Source organism: Opisthorchis viverrini (assembly GCF_000715545.1).
Source record: "Opisthorchis viverrini unplaced genomic scaffold opera_v5_145, whole genome shotgun sequence".
NCBI classification, from domain to species: Eukaryota; Metazoa; Platyhelminthes; class Trematoda; order Opisthorchiida; family Opisthorchiidae; genus Opisthorchis; species Opisthorchis viverrini.
In genome coordinates this window covers 337,001-358,088 of record NW_008751802.1, presented here as the reverse complement: position 1 = coordinate 358,088, position 21,088 = coordinate 337,001, and the positions used below count along the sequence as shown (strand labels likewise).

Sequence of the window (21,088 nt, the reverse complement as noted above, 5' to 3'; positions counted from 1 at the left end):
TATAAAGTTGCACCTGTCATCCAATAGTCTATCTATGCGTGTGCTCTTAGCAAGACCTTGTCCCCTCGGCAGTAGTCCAAATCTCATGTATCCGGTGAACTACAAGCCGCCAGAAAAAACAGTACACACCACTGCCTCACTATAAACACCAAACGCAACCAATTTCAAGCTTCAGTCCTCAGGACTGGATGACTCATTACTCAGCCTGAGCAAAATGCTATCGTCGAGGAACACATTCCGATTTTGAAATTGATTCTCGACAGAGGTGTTTCATTGTGGCCAATAGGAACCAGACCACACGTGCAATGAATTATATCTTAAAAATCCTAATTTTCGTCGAGGTGATCTAAACAGGTCTTGTGAGGATACGACAGGATTTCCCATTTCCTCTGAAGTAAATGTCCCACACGTCAATACTCTAGCATATCCATGATTGACATGCAAGCGCAACCAACATACTGATCGTCAGCCCGCGTCATTACGGTCATTAATAACCAGTATTTTTTCTACCAGGAAAAATTCGGAGAGCTCTCAGAGAGGATGTTTATCAAGAGTATCACAACGAAGACAGTGACAATGATTAGAAGCACTAGAATTGATGAGTTATCATGCGTTGTTTCCCCTTATTCTGTAGCCTTATTACGATTCACTGAGGTTGTATTTGTGAAATTTTTTTTTCGAAATGCTGTGTGCATATCCAGGGCCAAATTACTGGGAGAGCTGAGCCAAGTCAACACAGAGACCATGTCAAGAGAAGTAGTATAACACCTGGGTCTATGACACAAACTGCTTAAACTTGAACCAATAACAAATTATTTCTATAGTAGCACATAGTAGTACGGAGTATTAAAAAATGGGATATAGCTCATCTTAGGCTCCGAGGGAAGGGTTCACCTCAGTGAAGAGAGCCTGGACCTTACAGTGGTGTGGCGATTTACATGCTTCCGCTATCCCCTGAGCTATACTAGGTAGTGTCCATGCGACACTCAGAGTCTCTCATACCAGTTGGTCAAGGAGCCTGGACCTTACAGTGGTGTGGCGATTTACATGCTTCCGCTATCCCCTGAGCTATACTAGGTAGTGTCCATGCGACACTCAGAGTCTCTCATACCAGGTTGGTCAAGATTAGAGGTCTGACGAACACAGTCTCCTGGGAGTTGGAATATGTGTGGCGACATGCTCCGTAAAAATGGTAATGCACCTGCATTTCCGCCAAACATCACTGCCTAAGGCTTCGGTCGAGGATCCTATTTGTCTTTCTGTCTAGGTCTGGGCGCCCTGGCATTATACCAAACGACGAACAACTATGACACTTACAACAAACAATACCAGCCGGGTTACCAGGAGGGTCGCCCAACTTGCTGCATACAGCGGAGCGGGTAAGCGGGAACATGCTACCGCTGACGTCTCCCTTCTTAAGCTTTCACGTTTTCTCTCTTTTACCCTACTCCACCCAAATTTGAATACTCATTCCGCAAGTCCTAGCGCCAGGACTGTAAAGAAAAGAGTAAATGGGGACGAGGAAGGGACTTAGTGATAGCATACCACAGTCATTCCGAGGTGCCCATACTTCCAGACGCTCACTCAGGCAATCTGCACGTCCGACTGAAGTAATAGCGCCAAATGCTTCGAAGTCCGTCTTCAAACATTGAAGGCCTGTCCGCTTAGCCACCTTTAATTTCCGACCACTGAGGCAAGCAGTACAACAGGTGGCTCTTGCTCGTACGCTGGATTCCCTCTGCATTGGTGTGCGCTGTCAGAAACAAGGATACAGGATGCACGTACTGTGATCGAACTGACAGCCCCCTCGCTCTATTCCAAGCTCCGGCTGCGCACCGTTAGTGATGCAGAGGCCACTGGAGCTTGATATGCCGACGTGGGTATTGTATTGAGCGACCGATTGAAAACCTCTCTACTTGATTAGATACAAGGTGATAATCGCCTCTGTGCGGTCCATTTGGTAACGTATGTGAGATAATCTATAGCAAATGAGGTCCATCGAACCCCGTTTATTATCCGTTGACACTCCAACTGACTAGCTCTGAATCTGCCAAAGATAGTTTATATGATACCCTAGGTGCTCTTTTACGATGGACTAAAAGCTCAGATATGGTTACGGTTGCTGGTGTCATGAAGGCCCAGGTAGGTGGACTAAGCGCTGCTAGGTCCGACTGGCTGGTCGTCTTGGGTTGGACACTAGACGTACGGACAACGGAGATCGCCTGCTTCAGATGTGTGCCGATCACGGACTGCTCCTTGACAGTACGGATTTCCAGAGCAACGGAAATCACTTGACAACACTGCCCCTACCAACAAACCAGCCTCGAATCCAACAAGAACACATCGCCGTCAGTTATCAGTGGTCAGGGTCGATCACTGCCCACCAGTCCTTCTCAAACACCAGCGTGGACTCTGCTCAAGCTGCTCCTTCTCATTGAGCTCTTCAGGCCTATGCAAAACGGGCCTACCTCGCCTAGCCATTGGGAAGCTAGTGGACCCAGAGATCACACAAGCCTATCAAAACCGGGTGCACCGATGCCTGCTGGACGGCCCGATGCTTCACAACTCAGCCAACCTCATCCAAACATTGGATCTTTGATAAGACAGTGTCTTTGTTGGAGGCCTGGCGACAGACTCCTCCTAGCCGCAGCAACAACTCTACTTGACGCATCATCCGACGGCGGGTGAAACTGGGTGGCCGTGCAGACAAAGAACTTTGGTAGACATGAAAGGCCTAAGAAATGGGAGGTGCAAAAACTGCCGGAAAAACCCGTAGGCTGTTCCATTTGATTCGCTCGACTGGTCCTCAGAAACCTCTTGTCAGCGAATTATCAGGGACCAAAATGGCTCCCCGATATGCAGCAAAGCAGTAAGTTTGGACCGCTGAGTATAGTACTTCGAACTGCAATTCAGTTGACCACCTGCTATCTTCATTCCGGAATCCTACTCCTCGACAAAAAGGCGGAGTGTGAATGTGGAGCCGCCTTCAACCAAAGAAATGTTCGAGCGTATATCTCTACTCAAGCGTAAACGTGGTCCTGATGACCTTTCACCTACTCAAGGATGACGGTGTTTCTCAGGCAGTGCCTGTCTAGCTTATTTGGGTCTATCTGGGAGAAAGAGACCTTCCCAGGCAACTAGGGTGAATAGATAATAAAACCCACTTTCAAAAAGGGTACTCACAGTGAATGTAGTAACCGCAGAAGTGCTAGTTTGACTCCCGTTGTGACAAGGCTTCTGAAGTCACTGATTCCTCGCCGTCTCACGGTGGAACACAAAACCTTGCCTCGTGAGAAGTAAGCGGGATTTCTACCGGATGGGGGCTGCGATAACCAGATATTCACACTCCGTCAGGCGTTAGAGCCAACGATACGTGTACAAAGGACCTACAATCTTGACATTCCTTGACTTTGCGTTCGATTCTGTCGATGGGTGAGTGCTGTTAACCACACTTGCTAAACAGGGTATCCCGCAGAAGTTTGTGAACATAATCCGATCCCTGTATACACAGCTCTGGGAGTGTGAGAATGTATGGTGAACACTCCAAAAGTATCCCTATAGAAAGTGGTGCCAGACAAGGATGTCCACTTTCCTTCATCTTTCAACTTCGTCATTAATAAAATAATAAGGCGAACGCAGGAAGGTTTTCAATGCCCCGGTATTCATATTGTTGCTCGTGAGAGCCTTGTCAACATTGAGTACGCAGACGACATCGTCCTAATCTTTGAAGATCAAGGCGAAGGACAAGTCCTGTTGAATAAAATATCCACCGTCATACCATCTTTCGGCATGCATCTTGCACTTTCAAAGTGAAAAGTTATGCTTCAGAACGTACAGTCTCTGAACATATTCCTTGCAATTCAAGGAAAATCCTTGGGGGTTATGGAGAACTTTAAATATCTCGACAGTTATACTAACTCTCGCGGAAGCGTGTCTGATGAAGTAAGTGCACGAATCTCAAAGACCCGATTCGCGTTTTTTGATTTGCGTCACCTGTGGCGTCGAAGAGACATATCACTGGGTCTTGAGGGTCGCGTGTACCAGGCTACAGTAAGACTGTGTTGTTGTACGGCTTCAAAGCGTGACCTCTGCGGACAGCTGATGTGAGGTATCTCCAAGTTTTTGACCACCGATGCCTCAGAAGCGCTGTTGGTTATCGATGGCGTAAACGGATTAATAAGGAGGTGATTACAAAACGGTCATTTAGTTGTACAGAAGGTACTTCAATAGCGGAAAACATCCAGCACCATCAACAGCGGTGGGTCATGTGCTACACATACCAAAACACCGCCTATCGGGACGAGTGTTGTTCTCCGTGTCTCCTTCAGAATAGCGCAAACTGTGAGGTGGACAACGCACTAATGTGCAGAATGATGTGAAAGGGATTACGAAGAGTTTGGATGTTGGTGTTGTACACCTTCCAGGATGAGATTCCCGTGACCCCACCTGTGCCTGGCTGGAAACGTTGCAAGAAATGGCGGCTAACCGATGTCAGTTTCTTCCCAGATTGTCTGATCGAGCGCTCGGAGGTGTAGGCACTTCAGAAGGCTTGACACAGGCCAGCACTAGGTTCTCTTGCTCACCTGCTCTTTCTATCTTCTTTTCACTCTAAGGCTTTACTTATAATTAAATGAACTTTATGGTTGCATGGCAGTGGAGCATCTTTCAATAGTGATGTTGCTGTCTCTTATGATGACGATGATGGTAATTGCCAGCGGTTCCAATAGCCTCCTCGACGACGGTACTTCCTCTTGGGAAGTCACCATGGTAGGTATGACAACAAGGGCCATTCTAAACATTCGCGCGTGTCTGAGCAAGTAAAACTTCACGACATTCGAACCATCATGTGTCTCAAAGCGAAAAAATCCCACCGGTGCGTTCATTACTTGATCATGAGATATCACGTTCATGCAAGACCGTGACGGGAACGGTCTAGACAGTCATGTGGGCAGTGTCTTTCGCACAACCAACGACCTTCACAAAGTCACGTATTTCTCCGCTTAGATTCGCCCTCATTAGTGAGTCACGTAGAAATGTACTGTCAGTCCAGAGAAAACAAGCTGTCGGTATTCGGGTGTCACGTGACGGACCATATGAGGGTTCCCAATAACTGGAAAATCCAGGTATTTGACTTGCCATTCAGGAAAAAAACAGTACAGCGAGCAAACCCAAAGAGGGTGAGTAGATCTTATTCCACCACGTGTATGCAAAGAAACATCGTTATCACACTGAAGTACGCGGCACCTGAGAAATATGACATCCTCCACAGTCTGCAAATTCATTGATGTCTGTTACTTCCACTAGACATCTTTTGATGTATCTAACGGGTACTAGTGAAATGAATTTGAGGAATTTGTGGTATCACAAGATGTATCACAACTTGTGGAAAACAGGAGTTGAGCTACGGCGAGGATATAAGGTCTAGGTAGGACACTCAGTGACAAACATCTTTTGAGGGCAATTTTAATCATTTTGGTTACCGATCGCTACTTAGTAGAATATATGTGATTTCCCCGTGAAAAACAGTCGTTTCCGGTTCGCCAACAGCCATTCTGAGTTTGAAAACCGGGGTATAAAGATACTTTTGTCGCGGTTGACAGCGATATACACTTTACTGTCGTTAGAATGACATGATACAATGGTGAGTTGGTAGGGATACATTTCTGTGAAACACGGATAGATATTTACTCAACCATGGACGTGTAGGGGCTAGAAAGCAGGCAGATCGCCAACTTACGTCACGGAAACGACGGTGTACATCTCAGTCATCACTTTGTTGGAATTCACTTGGCCTAACGAAAGCCTTACGTCAACTGCCTGACTTTTCGATACACGTTGCCATTCATGGCGACAAACGAGTAAAGAGGCAAAGGTTTCATGAAGGTATTCGACATGATCACCCCATTATCTTCTATTCGCCTCCATCACTTTCTTAGATTTTTGAAATTCGGGCATCACATTTCAATAGTTGTTTCCTTGAAAGGGAAAATATGTTAGTTCAGCTTTGTTCGATGGTCAAGTGGTCTCATTCAGCAGTAATTTTGCTGACAGCTGGACAGTTAACCCGGAATCTAAACATTTCATTCGTTGGAGCTCAAGATTATGTATTACAAAGTATACACTTATACGGACATGATACCGATACTCTGCCTTGTCCGTTTAAATTGACCTGAAAAACCGTGAGAGCTCGTATTTTTGTGAATATATCAAGCCAGTCCTAATCGTTTGTTTTTAATTTCACAAGTTATTCTGCTGAGTGTGGAGAACATTATAAATTTTTATGCAAACTGGATGTCTCTAACCACATCTCAGCCATGCAAGCACTGAAACTGGGTCTAAGATGATTCGAATATTAACAAAAGGAATGCCTTTCTCACGAGCTGTATATGGCCAGCAAGCAAGCAACATACCACACAGTATGTTTCTGGAACACGTTTTCTTCTAGAGGGGTGGCAGGTCTTTGAGGGTTTGGAATTCGGACAAAGGAAAACCAACGTTCCCCGCTGTTCTGGAAGGCTAACGGTTATCTGTTCACTGTCACACGACTGCAGTTTCCTTAGGTTGATTGGATTGGAGAACACTGGCGACGGGTTTGGCACAGAAGTCTGTCCATCAGAAAGATGAGCTAGAAAATGGATGATGAATAGGAGGAACTAAGTTTAAGAAGCCGGAAGGAATATACGGAATGAAAACAGGTTGTTACACTGAAAGCCGAAGCTCTATAGAGTTGGACAACGAACTCAAAATCCATGATGATGGTTAATTATCCACAAAAATGATCTCGATGCAGTTAGCAAGCGCATTAGTAATCCTGTGAAACAGCCAACAGTTGCAGGACTGAAAAAACGGATAATGAAGAAGCCGTTCAACCGGCATCACAGCGCAACCACGCCCTGCTTCAGCGGGGACCAGAGAGTGTTGGTTCGCAGCTACAGCGGCAGACACCCTAATTTGACTCTAGGACGCATCCTTCGGTGATGCGGCAAAGTGCTCTATGAGATTCAAGTTGGCCGAGTCAGGTAGATCCGACTGATGAACGTGCAGGTCCTGCTAACCGGACCGACTAAACTGAATCTAGAGATGCTTCCGGACACTTTTGATCTTGGCACCATTGCGGGAGATACATCAGCCGCTCCGTCGGAGGCCCAGCCCGAGCATGCATAACCACCGTGATGCTGGACAGATAGGATCCACAGGCCAATGAGGCCACCGCAACTCAACCCCCAACTTCGGAGCCGTCAAAAAACTTCAAGGCGGAATCCCGCACCAAAACCGCTTTACCACTCGAAGCTAGGTGCTACTACGGCCCAGAAGCCTATCCCGCGACTGGACAGAAGATCGGGCTGGTTGCCAGTTCAGCATCAAGGCGGGCTCCGACTGGCCGAAAGCGTGAACCCAAGAGTCGATCATGATACGGTATCCGCCGAATGTCGGCCGCCAATGGCGCAACCAGAAGGTGCCGGAACTTTCAAAATGTTGTCCCGTCCAACGCTTTATACATGACGCACCGTGCATGTGTTTTTGACCTGGCTTTGGGCATTTAATACATGTTGTGCGCCTTTGGTAGTTCTTTTGACGAGAACGCTAACTTGGAAGGTTCAAAATGAGCACTGAGCTTATGCATTACCGTTATTACACAGATTAAACCCTGTTTAGGCAGGAAAAGAAGCGTTCAGGGGTCTTTTGTAACCTAGCAGGTCATTGGACAGCACCATACTCACATTTATGTGATTTGGTTGCATTTGTTATATGCTGATCCATCGTTTCCGGTAGGCTGGATTGATGAAATCTACAAAAAGGTTGATTGCCTATTGAAGATTTCAATGCACACGAGAATAAAGGGTTGAGGAACTTGCTGTACAACACTAAGAAGAAAGACGATACAGGTCCTTGTAGTATGCCCTCATGCCTGGGATATTTGTATTCGTAAGCCAACTGATATACATGCTTATGTAAGCCACTTGATGTACCAATGATCATGTGCTAATTTTAACTCAGGGACTAAAAAACTCACCGTGAGTCAAAGCAGATGACAGGCAATCTGTCCGAACAATCGACTGGCTATTAATTGTGGAGCATTCGTGAGTGAAGGGGGATGAGGAAGACACATTTCTGGTCGTGTTGGGGAGTAAAGTGGCGCAGTCCATACAGCAGCGTAATTCCAAATGAAGACGAAGATGCTGCTCAACTGTAGCCCGACCATTTATATCCGTCCCTGGATAAGCAAAATACAACAAATAAGTGCATTAGTACGCCGAGTGGCAATTTAACTTGGTGTTTATGGGCGACCTAACTGTATACCGGTTGAATTTCTTCCTTATAAATACAATCAACTGAATGTCTCATGTTTCAGTTGACATGATATTCGAGTAATCGCAGTATACTTCGTTGACGGAACATACTACTCACAGAGCTGCTGAAGACTCTTCGACAATCGACGATCGATTTCACCCTTCTTGGGGATGATCAGATAGACGTAGTCCCCAATTCTACTCAAACACTAAACTGCACTAAGTGCGCACAATCGTTCAAAATGAAATTGGTGTTGTTTTTCACGTTTTTAGGCGATTGGTCCGGGTGTGAAACTGAAATTTATTTTTCGATTCGTGTTGCGGGTCCTGAAAAACTGCTCCACCATTTAACATCAAATACTTGCGAACAATCCTCAAATCAAATAAGGATCAGATACACACGAAGTGGGACATAGAAAATTGGCAATGATCTTTATCGATACTTCACGATTGCAGCGGAGCATGTTCGCCACACATTTACTCTACACACCACTTACCCAACTATGTCTTACGATCAAACCGCGTCCTATAGTTGCACATAGTGGAAATAATTTCAAATCAAATCTATGTTTAACTTCTGACATTCAGAGAGGAGTCGCATCACAGGACACTGACGGCTGCCACGGATTGATAGAGTATGGGAGGTTGAGAGTCAAATTTTATTCGTAGCTATTCCGCAGACAGCAATTGCCGTGGAAACGTACGATAGGCTAAATCGCGGACAGAATACACACGGTAGATTTACTTAATCAGAGCACAGAGTGGATGGTTTAGATAACAAATATCCCGGGCGGTACAATCAACAATAAAAACATTCGGTTAGATTCGGTAGTTCTCCGATGCATAGCTGCCGCGCAACGGGGAGAAAGTACGAGAGCTATGATAATAGCAGACTATTTGAGCCTTGATAGGAGTTATCGGAAAGCCAGGATTAGGTTTCAATGACCGACCTTCCGCTCAGAAGGTCGGTCTCATGCCTTAACCGCTGAGCTATTTCAACTTCCCGTCTGTTTCCAAGTTAATGTCTGAACTGTGACACGGAAAGACTGGTTGCCGCTTTCTTGAACCTTTCACTAAGGAAGAATACAAATGGCCACGTATGATCCAGTGGTAAGAAAATCTATTTACTCCAGTGGTTCTCACCGTTTCATAACATGCATCCCTTTCAGCACGTCCCTGGAGGTGGTCTCCACTCCCGCACCCACAGATTTTGCCCAACAAAACAAATTATTCCAAAAAAATGTGAACGATACTGAAAAGTAGTAGATACAGAAACTAGATCCGATCAGAGAACAATGGTTGTCATCAGTGATTTCGACATTGTCTTATTGAACGAGTACATTCATAAAAAGATTACGGGATTGACGGGCTCACAAGTGATATTGATAATTACTGTGGTAGTGTTCGATTACCAGTGTCCTATAAATGTAACTTGAGAGGAGTAGACCTGCGTAAGAACATGGTCTTGTTGATTTCGGAAGCGACGCCAGTAAATGGTGTATTGATGTTACTTTTCTGACCAGTTCCAGAATAGCAGAGAAGTACTTGAAGCAGCGCAAAATATATCATTTCAAGCCTCCAACTGATTTCGTGATCTCGCTCTCATTCACAAGAGGTCTGAAAAAATAACCTATATTTTGCTACACCAGCAAAATATAGATGGTGCACAGATAACTGATCACCTTTGTTACTTTATAGTAAGGAAAGGTAATTCTAGGTTTCTCGATCTAAAATCTGTCTTTCCAAAGGAGCCAGGTGATGCATTAATTAAGTTAACAAAAACATTTTGATGACCATAAGACACGTGGGACCATGGCAATTGGAGTGCGACTTTCTAGTTAACCAATATGCAAGTGCTCACCTAAGAAGAAAGAACTTCCGCAAAAGGGACACTTCCAAGCACTGGTTGACTCAGATGGCGTGAGATGAAACGTCACGCTGGTGCCAACGTAATGCGCTTCTGTATGCTCATCTACTGTGAGAATCAAAGTGGCTTGCTTCAACCGACAGGCCATGGGCGGAAGACTGGAAAAAAGTACGGGCGAGAGCGAATAAATGCAACTTGCGGATAGACATCCAGTGGAAGAAAAGTTCGGACAGACTGACCCATGTATTCAGTACGTGGGGTCCTAGGAACATAACATCGGTGGGCAAACGTCCAGTCTGATTCAAGTACTCATGTAACACAAGATTACTTTATGAATAGTTCAAAACCGTAAGCACCTTTTATAGCCTTTGTTCGAGGAGGATTTTTTAAAAATTGGAACACCACTACGGCATTTTGGTTGCTGAAAACAAGCTTGTGGTTAAAATAACAGCGAAAACTGCCAATCCTATATTACCAGCATAGAATCCCTTAGCAATGTGATTCGGGGTTCTGGATGAGACGGTCTAGTTTTACCATAGTCGACTTTAATGCAACTGATTCTTCAAAGAGGGTAAGCCGGCTCTGTCAGTATGGCACACCAGAGCTGCCTACGTCTGACGGTCCACGGACCAACGCAGTCTTCTTTCATCAGCGTCAGATACTCGGAGTGGAAGCCGAGTTGATGTTTGATTGACGGCAGCTGCAACTGCATGCCATGACCACAACACCAACTCCGACAAGGGCCTGGGATCACAAGTTCGTCATCTTGTTTAATGCAGTCGATGTCACTGGTGAGGAAAGCAAGTTTCGATATACCGTGACAACGTTGTCAGACTGATATTTTCAGGCCCTCCGTCTTAAACCTGTTATAAATCACTTCGGCACACTTTTACTGAGTGTGTAGAGGCCTCAGTGTTGAGCGCTGATATGAAGCTGTTGATGACAGTGGTGATATGGTGTTTTTGCGCCAACTGACCAAAGCAATGTTGCACACGCACTGGTGAGATATAATGGGATGGTGTGACGGTCAATTCCTTGTTCCTTCAACCAACTTCGCTTAATTTGTCTAGTGCAGCCGTGCTCACTAGATCACGCGACTTCTTTGTTCCGCAAACGCACAAATCACGTGACCGCAACCTTGGTCGACATGTGCACTACAATTTCCCATCCATTTTTGTTTACGCGGCTACCAAATGCGTCAGGCGCCAGGCTTGCGAACTTCAACCACATCAGGTCAAAATCGCATTCATGTTCGCGCAATTATCAAACAAGAATGGACACCCCACTCTTCACACCACACACAATAAATAGACATACAACTCGGCCCCAAACACAAACTCTAGCGCGCACAGCGGACAGGAAGTAAAAAAAACTTTCCAAGTCCAAGGGCAATTACGAATCATGCAGCTATACTGCAGAGAATACGCATTCCGCGTCCGGACTTTCACCCAGGAACTCTTGCGAGTTACCCACAGACGATAAGCCACTTTTCGACTTATTCCATTGTTCGCAATGTATTTATTTTACCATGGTGCAACTAATGACTGTAAACCACTATCACAGTAAAAACTGTTACTAGTTCATATACTTTCTGGGCTATATTATGATTATTATAAACCGTGCACTAACAATGTCTTATCCATGCAAGCGAGTGCTCAACAGGTAACCATTCGCACAGATGATGAAATTAAGCTCGTCAGTGCACTGCGATCCTTAGGTTCCGAAATTCTATCTAATGGGTAAACAAAAGAACAGATTGCTCTTCATTTCGACACCTTTACCTAACTTACAAAGACCTCATGGAGAAGGGAAGTTAGCCTGCGCAAAGAAAACCATGTATTCAAAGCAGCATTCCGCCCGGTCTAAAATTACGGTAGTGAAACCTGGTTGCATAGCATAAAAGGCACCCACAAACTCGAGTTTTTTTACCATTGGTGTCTAAGGCAGATTCTGAATATTCGACAGTTCGATAAAACATCCAACTCAGTGGTTAAGGAACGCTGCTTTAGCATCCTACCACCTAGACGACGGTTCGGTCATGTTGCCCGAAAACCGCAAAGCAAGTTTTGCGAACTTACACTGGCTTCTTCGCAATTTCCGGAGTGGTGCTGCCATTTTGGAAGATAGCTAAGAACATGGATCGGCAAATTCTAATTAAGTTTTTCTTTTGGGGGGTTCGGTCTTAACCTAGAATACAGTATTCATTGCTGGAATTGGAACTGGATGTCAATCTGTGCGGGCCTAACCTGTGACTGTAGCTTAGAGGTAGCAACCGAACAAGGCGTCTGTGAAATCGACCCATCCTGTCATAGATGACAGTTACCGTAAAGTAAACTAGGTGGAATCGGATATAGTGTGTTGACAAATCATTACTTTCCATTGATCGGAAATGGAGTTATGGTCTAGTAATCTATAATCTAGTATTGTAATCAATTGCTGCTTGCCGAACGGATCGCTTATCATTACGGACTGCTGGTTTGTAGTCCGTTTTGAGAGTAAAGATAAACGCAATGTGTGCTCGTTAGTTTACTTTACATGGCAGTAAGAAATGGTGGCTGCCTGAGCCACTGTTTCTCGACCGACTCTGAGGGACCGTCTTCAAAATCGACCTGGGCAATTGTGAGGTTTATCGTGGTTGCGTTCACCTATTGCATGTTTTTCGGTGTCTAGACGGTCAGGCATTTGAAGAGAAAAGCTTTTGACACGTTTTCAGGTACATTTCGAACTTGGCATAAATCAATGTGGTTTGGCTCTCTGTTATAACTAGTTTCTGGTCCAAGATAAGACCGGAAGTCCTGAGTAGGAGACCCCATTGCAATAGGGGAAGAATGTAGTCAACCTGATAGATCATTTGGTCATGATTCGAACACCAGGGAAATTGTGTCGAATGTTAAAAACACCCGTTGGACACATACGGTTGAGAGCCACAAATTTGGCCACGAATGCGACGTCATCTTTTACCGACCACCATGACCCAAGCAACAAACGCTATGAGGATTCGAGTGGTCCGGTGGACCGATAGGAACATTCGACTCGCCAACTACCACCCATGTCGTGTCTAGGATCACGGTTGCCGCCAGGTTGTAGTTCGAAAACTTATCTTTGATGCTAGAGTGTGCTGGAAGCTTAGGTGCGTATGGGATTGCTGACATATCATAGGAGCATCCTTTGAAACGGTCAGCAGCAGCTGGCGATTACACGGGAGCTCATGAGATGAGGGCACGTTATAATCTGGGTTCAGGACAGATGCGACTCCATTTTAGCCGGACTTATCCTCAGGTCCACCATAGTGAAACCCGAAACTTGGATAATACATTTAGTTCCGTGGCTACGTGAGCGAACCTTGAAGAGACATGGCGATGGTTGTGCAAAGCTAGTATGGCGATAGATTGATCAGCAATCTCGAATGGGGTTCTGACATTCCAGACGGCCGACAAATAGTTGTTTTCAGATAGTTTAAAGCCCACATTGAGAGCTAAATATCAAAGTTGAATAGACTGCTGAATACCAGAGATGCTGTGGTATTAGGATGGTAGCGGATATTAGAAATTCACGGGAATTAGACGAATGCTGTCTCTAGTACCTCTTGGGACCATTTCGGGTCTTCGACCATTAAAATTAAAGTGTGGCTTGCAAGAGAGAAAGGAACTTGCAGAGAGCGGTTAAGCAGCACCGTCATTACCCACTCGATCCAGTGGGGATAATTTATGTCCTCGCCGTTGTTGGTTTGGGATCCGGGCTGAAAGAGCTCACCAATACGGAAAACTAAGGGACCATCGACCATGTTATGGCACCTAACAGCGGCTTTCGGGGTTTCTCTCGAGTGGAAACATCTCCACCACAGAAAACTCAAAATAGAAACTCCTCAGTGTGTACTGCACAAGTATCCTTGGGAGTATCTCATGCGATGCAAAAGACTGTATGATTCACTTTCTCTTTGACCACAAAGAGACATCCGAAGTCCAACCAAACGCGTCTACTGGACCTTCTTAGACAAGGATCAATAGATCCGTTTTCAGCTTACCGTGGGGAACTACTTCCGATAGTGTACACTGGCAACTACTTCTTGACTTCAGAAATACCCGTGAGCAAAAGTCACAACAGAATTCCATAGCTTTCATTAAAGTCGATCCGTCGAACTAGAACGACCATAACAAATCTGGTCCTACTGTGACTAATGCGATCTGATGCGACTGCAACGGAACTATTGAATGCAGCGTATCTTTTAAAGCAGTGAATTAACCTCTCAACAGTAGAATAAAAATGTGGAAGCGAAGTGGCAACATCTCGACAAATCCGAGCAATATATGGGAAAATGTGCAAACGCATTATGATACATCAAGAATGATTGCTATAATTTAGTGAATCACATGCAGCGAGGGAAGGGAATGCCCAAAAACTTCTCACAACTCTCCTAATCCTGTTGATTTGTACAAATTTTCATCCTTAATTTAATTGGTCATGAATAAACCTTGTATGCATATACCGGAATTTATTGTAAATATTCTGCATACTACGGAAGTATGGTGATGTTGGAAAACCAGCAAGAGTATTGCGAGGTCGAATTGGCCTAATATGATGTGCACACCTAGTGACAGTTAGATGGTGTCAGTTTGCAAACGACCTGCTATATGCTTCCACACCAGGATGGCGCGAAGAACCCATGCAGATCTATAGATCGCGTCGCCATCCAAATTGGAATGACTCAGCCAAGTAGTACGATAGAGCAAACGGCGCCTGGTCAATCGATTGCTGGTATGCAAGCTCCAATAGTTCTTTCACACGATCATATGAGAACACAACGGCGTCCAGCGACAACCTAAGAAAACGGCTTTGGAACCACCGGTATAACCCACTGACGTGATTGGCCACAGCCTGCTACCTGTGGTTGATTTGGACCACGGTCAGTTTTTTCTACAAACAGGCGCTGCGGCCACCTGACTAAATAAATTTATAGGGGCTCCTGTTCGGAAGGAGAAAAAACACGAAATCTTATGTAGTTGCGTACACTGATTTTATAGATACATCCGTTCAAACGCCGACTCAAGCCAAAGATGACAATGTTGTCGTTAAGTTGTCAGCATCGACCTTTTGTGAGCGACTTAATCAAGCTATCCACGATCTGCCCAGCCACCCACCCATTCACCATTGATTACTGCACTTAGTCTGTAAGAATACGAACAAAGAAGGTAGTGGTGGAAGCCAGTGAAACCATACTTATCATGAAGCTCATATACTAACGTCGCCACAACAACGGCTTTGAGGATGGAAACAGAAGGCGGTTGGTCCTGAGTTCATTTCGGTCCTGGAAGGTGCTATATTTTGAACAACAAGAGAAGACACGTACATGAAGCAACCTGACCTACATTGTGTCCTTCGTGTGTGCATCTAAATCAGTCCCACGAGGCTTGATCTTCATTGGAGATTCACAAGAGGGATCGCCCGAAAGTTTCACCAAACACCAGTGGTTCCGGTTGGAAACGACCAAAGTGAATAGAGGACATCGGGATTTACTCACGCGCTGACCGATTAGATGTTGAATACGCAATGGAAGATAAGCGAACTGAACTGTTGGTAACGAACCATACTCCAGCGTGTAAGTCCAATCACTGAGCACGGCATCCGATCCCGATTTTAAGCGTGTATTGCCAGGTGTCCCAGGCACTGCCACAGGGGCGTTTGTCGAATAAGGATAATCCTCAAGAGGGAGTGGGGTGGAATGCATGACCAGCTGGACAGACGCTATAAAAAGAAAAAATAGCATGATGAAGGAGAAGGACAATGGCGGGGGTAGTGCGCGGATCGACGTCAAGAAAAAAAACAAGCAGACGTGACTGAGAATGAATCACACTTATTCGTCAGAATATTAACGACGGAGTAGTGCACCACAATACTTAGAGATCAACGTGCGAGACCAGAGTGATTGTGTAAACCGTTGTTTGAATTCGTAGGGTGGAATTTAACAAAGACAATTCTTTTACATCTCTGGAGAGACAACTTCCAGGAGCATACTGCAACGGTGTTCAGAGACCCTCGAGACGATCTCTCTAAAAAGGGGCAATCTTGGTTTTAAATCCAACCTAACAGGGTACTCTTGCAGTTTCAAAGCCTAGCATATAAATCACACGAATCCGAACTTTACCAGAGCGCAACTACAAGCGGTCCAGTATCAACCGATTGGTAAGTTGGCTCATGCGAAAGATGAATCTGATTATCAATTAGTGCACAGGTGTAGTGGTGTCAAGAAAGGTGCTGTCCAAGAAACGGGTTACGGAGAGACATCACTAGAATGGTGACCGTCTGAAAAAAATTAGTAAGCTAACTACTGGGCTCGCCCACATAGGGAGGTAATTGACAGCGACACCTAATTTGCCGCTCAGTGGCAAGTGACCACGATTCACTGCTTGATTAGCACAACTAAAGCAAAATAAAGGGATAATCGCTTCAAGATAAACCTAGAATACTGGAAAGTACAGTTAGAATATAATGAAAGCCTACGATTAAAACCTACTGCTTTGGATTCAAATGCATTTCGGTGAGAAATCAATCAAGTGTGTACGGCAATTACAAGCCCCGGAGACTGTTGTATTTGGAAATCAAGATAACGCAAAAATAACAGGATTACGAGAAATGGCAGCAGTGCGAGAATGAAAGAAGGAAACAAGCCGTAGCGGCAAGGACGTTATCGAACATGCCACGTGACGGTTTGTGCACCACGGTGACCTACTGAGCTATATTGGAGTTTGTTCGCATGATATTCATAGAGTCTGTGATACCAGTTAGGTATCATAGGTAGTCTCCCACCAACCACCGCCGCTCTGCGGTAAGATTCTTGAACTAAGGGTCTAGACTGGGTCTCTAATCATCCTTCTCTTTGAGTTTGGGTGCCCCGGCAGTATCCCAGCCCATATACAACCATGATTACTAACTTGTTCTGGTTGAAGTGTGATGAAATGACTGTTTTAGTAAGGTGCGCGTGGTTTCATAACAATTGGACTGGGTCTGTTTACCACTAATAAAACGCAAAGAAAAAGGGTGAAAAGTGAGCTTAGAAGTAGTGGTATCCTCCTGCTTTTCTAAAAGTGAATAAACTTATCCACGACCCAATAGGAAGACATTCAGCAACAACAGCCAATTGATGTTAAGAGAGGTCAAACCTCCATCAACCACGAACACTCGTAATACAGGCAGCCGACAAGTTGTATGAGCAATAAACAGTGCATTGCAAGCCCTTCCCACTGGCCGAAGATCAAATTCGGCTCGTAAGCCTAAGCATGTCTCGACATCTAGACACACCCCAAAATATATCTGTTGGGAAAACAGTGCAACGAAGTGACTTCACTTATTTGGTAAAAGACTGTTATGATGAACACACCTATTCAGCTGACCATCATACTGAAAGCTAAAATTGCCCCGTTTCTGTGATATATACTCGTCGAACAGATCAGGTCACTAATGTGCATTCATTACCGACTGCATTCGCAACCAACAGTAAAACAGCTGTGGAGCTTGTTTGCTCAGTTCCACTCCTCAAATCAGTATGTACAAACCATCTCTGCTTTTGACCTTCTGATTTCGCTGAGATCCTTGTAGATGGCCTCTCCGTTCACCGCGATCAAAAGATGTGATAGTTTTGGGTACAGAAGAATATTTCCATTTGGGAAGTGAACAGATCATATGGAATGGCCTTGACTGGAAAGCAACGGCATGGGAGTGAACAAGAAAGATTGTCGGAATAGAAAGACAAACTAATCTCCATGCCTCATGATTCAAATCACAATAAGCAACATCTGGGGTTGAGATACGTGACACAGCAATATTTGCATTTATAACAGACTGCTATCCTCGCTCCCGTGCCTAGTACCGAAGAAAGACTCGCGCACAGAGAACACGGCAGCTTTAATGCAAACGAGCGAGTGCAAAAGTACAACGGGCTCGAATGCAAGCTGACAGTTGCGTGATCAACCTCACCGACATCCCTTGGTCAAAAGCTAGTTGGGTTCGGGCACACGATGCATAATTGACAGGAAGGCGCAGTAGTATCGAGTCAACTCCCCCAAAAGACTCGATTTCAGCAATAGTCGGTGGTGAAGCATTTTCGTAATCATGTCAATATTGGACGGGTCGAGTCGCGACCGTTTTTGTTGATAAAAAATCAAGGTGCTTCACATAACTCAAGAGAAACTCACATTTTCCTTTCTTTGACCAGAACCCTAGTTATTTATCCGCTGAAAGACAGCTTCCAACCCGGACAGGTCTTCTTTAGTGGCATTCACAACGATAATGTCGTCAAGGCATGCGGCAACTCCGGTCAGATCACACAGTGCGTCCATAATCTGCTAAAAAATTGCTGGCGCAGTTTTCACTCCGAATGGCAGTTGAGTCAAGTGGGATAGGCCACGGTACGTATAAATCGTCAAAAGATATCTGGATTACTCTGTGAATTCAACTTGCGAGTAGGGCTCTGAAAGATCCAACTTCGCAAAATACTTGCCACCGTTCATTTTGGAAAAATATCGTCAGGTAAAGATAATGGATAGTGATGATTGTCCAAGGCGTCAATCAGAATGTCGAATACGGTTTTTTGAGAGCCAAGACTGGCACAGTTCGTGATGAGTAACTCATCGGTTTCAGGACTGCGGCATCTTCAGGACACTGAGTTCGGCGTCGGCGATTGGTAAAATCGCATATGGCAATGGCTTGGGGTCTGAAAATTGGCTGAATGTCCGAGCGCAAATAAAGCACCTCCGCTTTCGGAGGAGCATCCAAGACCTTCGCTGAAAACGTCACCATATTTCTGTTGTAGACGTAGAATCATGGAATCGACTGGGTTACTGGCCACAGACACTCAAAATCTGTGTTGACATGCATCAGTGGCGATCAACAATGGTGAAAGATGCAAACGATTGATCCAGTCTATACTTAGGACACTAAGCTCACAGGCGGCAAGACAATACCACAATCACGATAGTCTACTATTTCTATCTCACAATCAAACTCGCCAAGTAATTGAAGCTTACCCCCTGATGCATTTCTGGCACTTCTGGTGCGCCGGGAAACAATTGAAATATCGGAAGCCGTGTCAAGTTGCAATCAAATTGTGCTTCCGTTTGCTCTGATTGTAAAATACTTGCGACGAGCATCGACCTAGCTATCGTATGTGGCAAGTATTGCGTTGAAGCGGGGTTCTGACTGACTCCGTTCGTTTCGTGTCCTCCGTGTTTGGCTGCGTCTTCGACTAGCTATCCGCGTCCGCATTTTTGTACCCACGTCGATTGCACACCGAACATTTGTACTTTTAGTGGGGACACAATCGCACAAAATCCCATCCGCCACATCGCCAGCATGCTGATAGGGGTTTTGTTCCGTTCGAATTTGCCGCCAGGGAAGGTTGCCTCAAATTTGTCTGGGCAATATTGAAAGCCGGGTTGGATAATGGTCTCTTCAACTCGGCCGTGTCGTGTTTGAGATTCAAGAGGCGACGGCACTCGTGAGTAATGAATTGCAGCATTACCTCGGGACACCGTTCAGTTTTTTCCAATAGCTTGGCTTTGGTATCACTCTCTGAAGAACACAGGAAAATAAGACACTTGAACTGGCCCTCCGTCTTGGTAGATAACTTGAATTGTCCACGTTCAAGACTGACTCTACCGGCATAAGATTCCTTTTCCGCTAGCTTCATACACTGACAGCGAATACCAAAAAAAGAGGAACTCTCACTGAAGATTGCTGAGAGCCGCTGCATGGTTTTGTCAAAGCTGAGATCTCGCGTGTTCTTTAACAGGATGAATTTCGATTACCTTGCGTGTTCCGTTGTGCTAAGCTTTCTGAGCAATAATCGCACTCTCCAGGCATCATCTTTGTACCTCAGTTCGACTGTGAAAATATCTTCGTAACGTCTGAACCACAAATCGAAGGGTCTAGCTCCATGATGCTGTTGGCGATCGAGTCGACTGAATTTGCATCTGGAGCGGAAATTGGTGGTTGATTTTTAAGTTGCCGCGTCAAAGTTTCCACCAGGAGCAATTGCACCGTTCCAAACTGATTTCGTTGTTGCAACGAAATTTCCTTTAATGCTTCAGCAGTTATTGTCGTGGTTCTGCGGGTTCGGGCGTCGCCAATCTGTAATATCTGACCGCTGTCCCCGCTCCGACAACTAGTGCCGGAAAGACTCACGGACAAGGAGTACAACAGCTTTATGGCAAATGAACGAGTGGTCGAGCTATATTTTGAAGGACATTCATTGTCTGACCTTGATCCAAGGCTGTGTGATCGGCCTTTGAGGGTCTCAGTGTTCTGGGATAATTTACAGGAATCTGACCCTCCTGACAACAGTCTGTACACGATTTGTCGGCAAGAAACTAAGGGGAGCAGGGCAGACCCTAGGCGAAGTATGTACTCATACATTAGAATGTTTCACCGAGACTTGGCTTTTCAACGCTAGGAGCCACGCAAACTAATTCCAGCGGAAAGATAGAGGAAAAGGTACCAAAAATGAAACCAACTTATACTAAAGGAAAGAGGAGCACTGTACGGTTGTTTCATTCATATTGGGAGTCTTCGGCAATGTACATCCAACATTATTCGAAGCCCCAACTTCCCGAGTGGGACACCGAGTACCGTACTATGCAACCGCGTACGGCTGACGAGCAACGTACGATCCTGTTAAGGGATTTGATATTGGTTGGTTCCCCGTACAGTGATTTCTTACAGAAAGGTTGATGTGTAGAACTCAGCTCAATGTGCTGTTAACCCTTTCAGAAAACAGTCACATTGTTTCATTTACATAGCAACGGATCACGCGGAGATCCTGATACTCGAGCATTTTCTGGGTAGATTATAATGCTTACCGACTGTTTGGTACACGCTGACTTTGCGTCACAGGAAAAAAATTCGGGAAGGGGGTACCTAAGTCATTCCACTGCTATTT

General features: G+C 45.1%; 1 protein-coding gene across 1 annotated transcript in view; it reads right to left on the bottom strand.

Annotated features, from left to right (window-relative positions):
- Positions 1 to 15,900, bottom strand: part of T265_14123 (hypothetical protein) — a gene marked incomplete at both ends in the record, with an annotated part of 20,943 nt that extends 5,043 nt beyond the window's left edge. The window contains 4 exons of the mRNA XM_009172141.1: positions 6,411 to 6,625; positions 8,015 to 8,215; positions 10,153 to 10,316; positions 15,525 to 15,900. Of these exons, the coding sequence (XP_009170405.1) occupies positions 6,411 to 6,625; positions 8,015 to 8,215; positions 10,153 to 10,316; positions 15,525 to 15,883 (939 nt within the window). The remainder of the gene's footprint in view (positions 1 to 6,410; positions 6,626 to 8,014; positions 8,216 to 10,152; positions 10,317 to 15,524) is intronic.
- Positions 15,901 to 21,088: the final 5,188 nt, after the last annotated feature.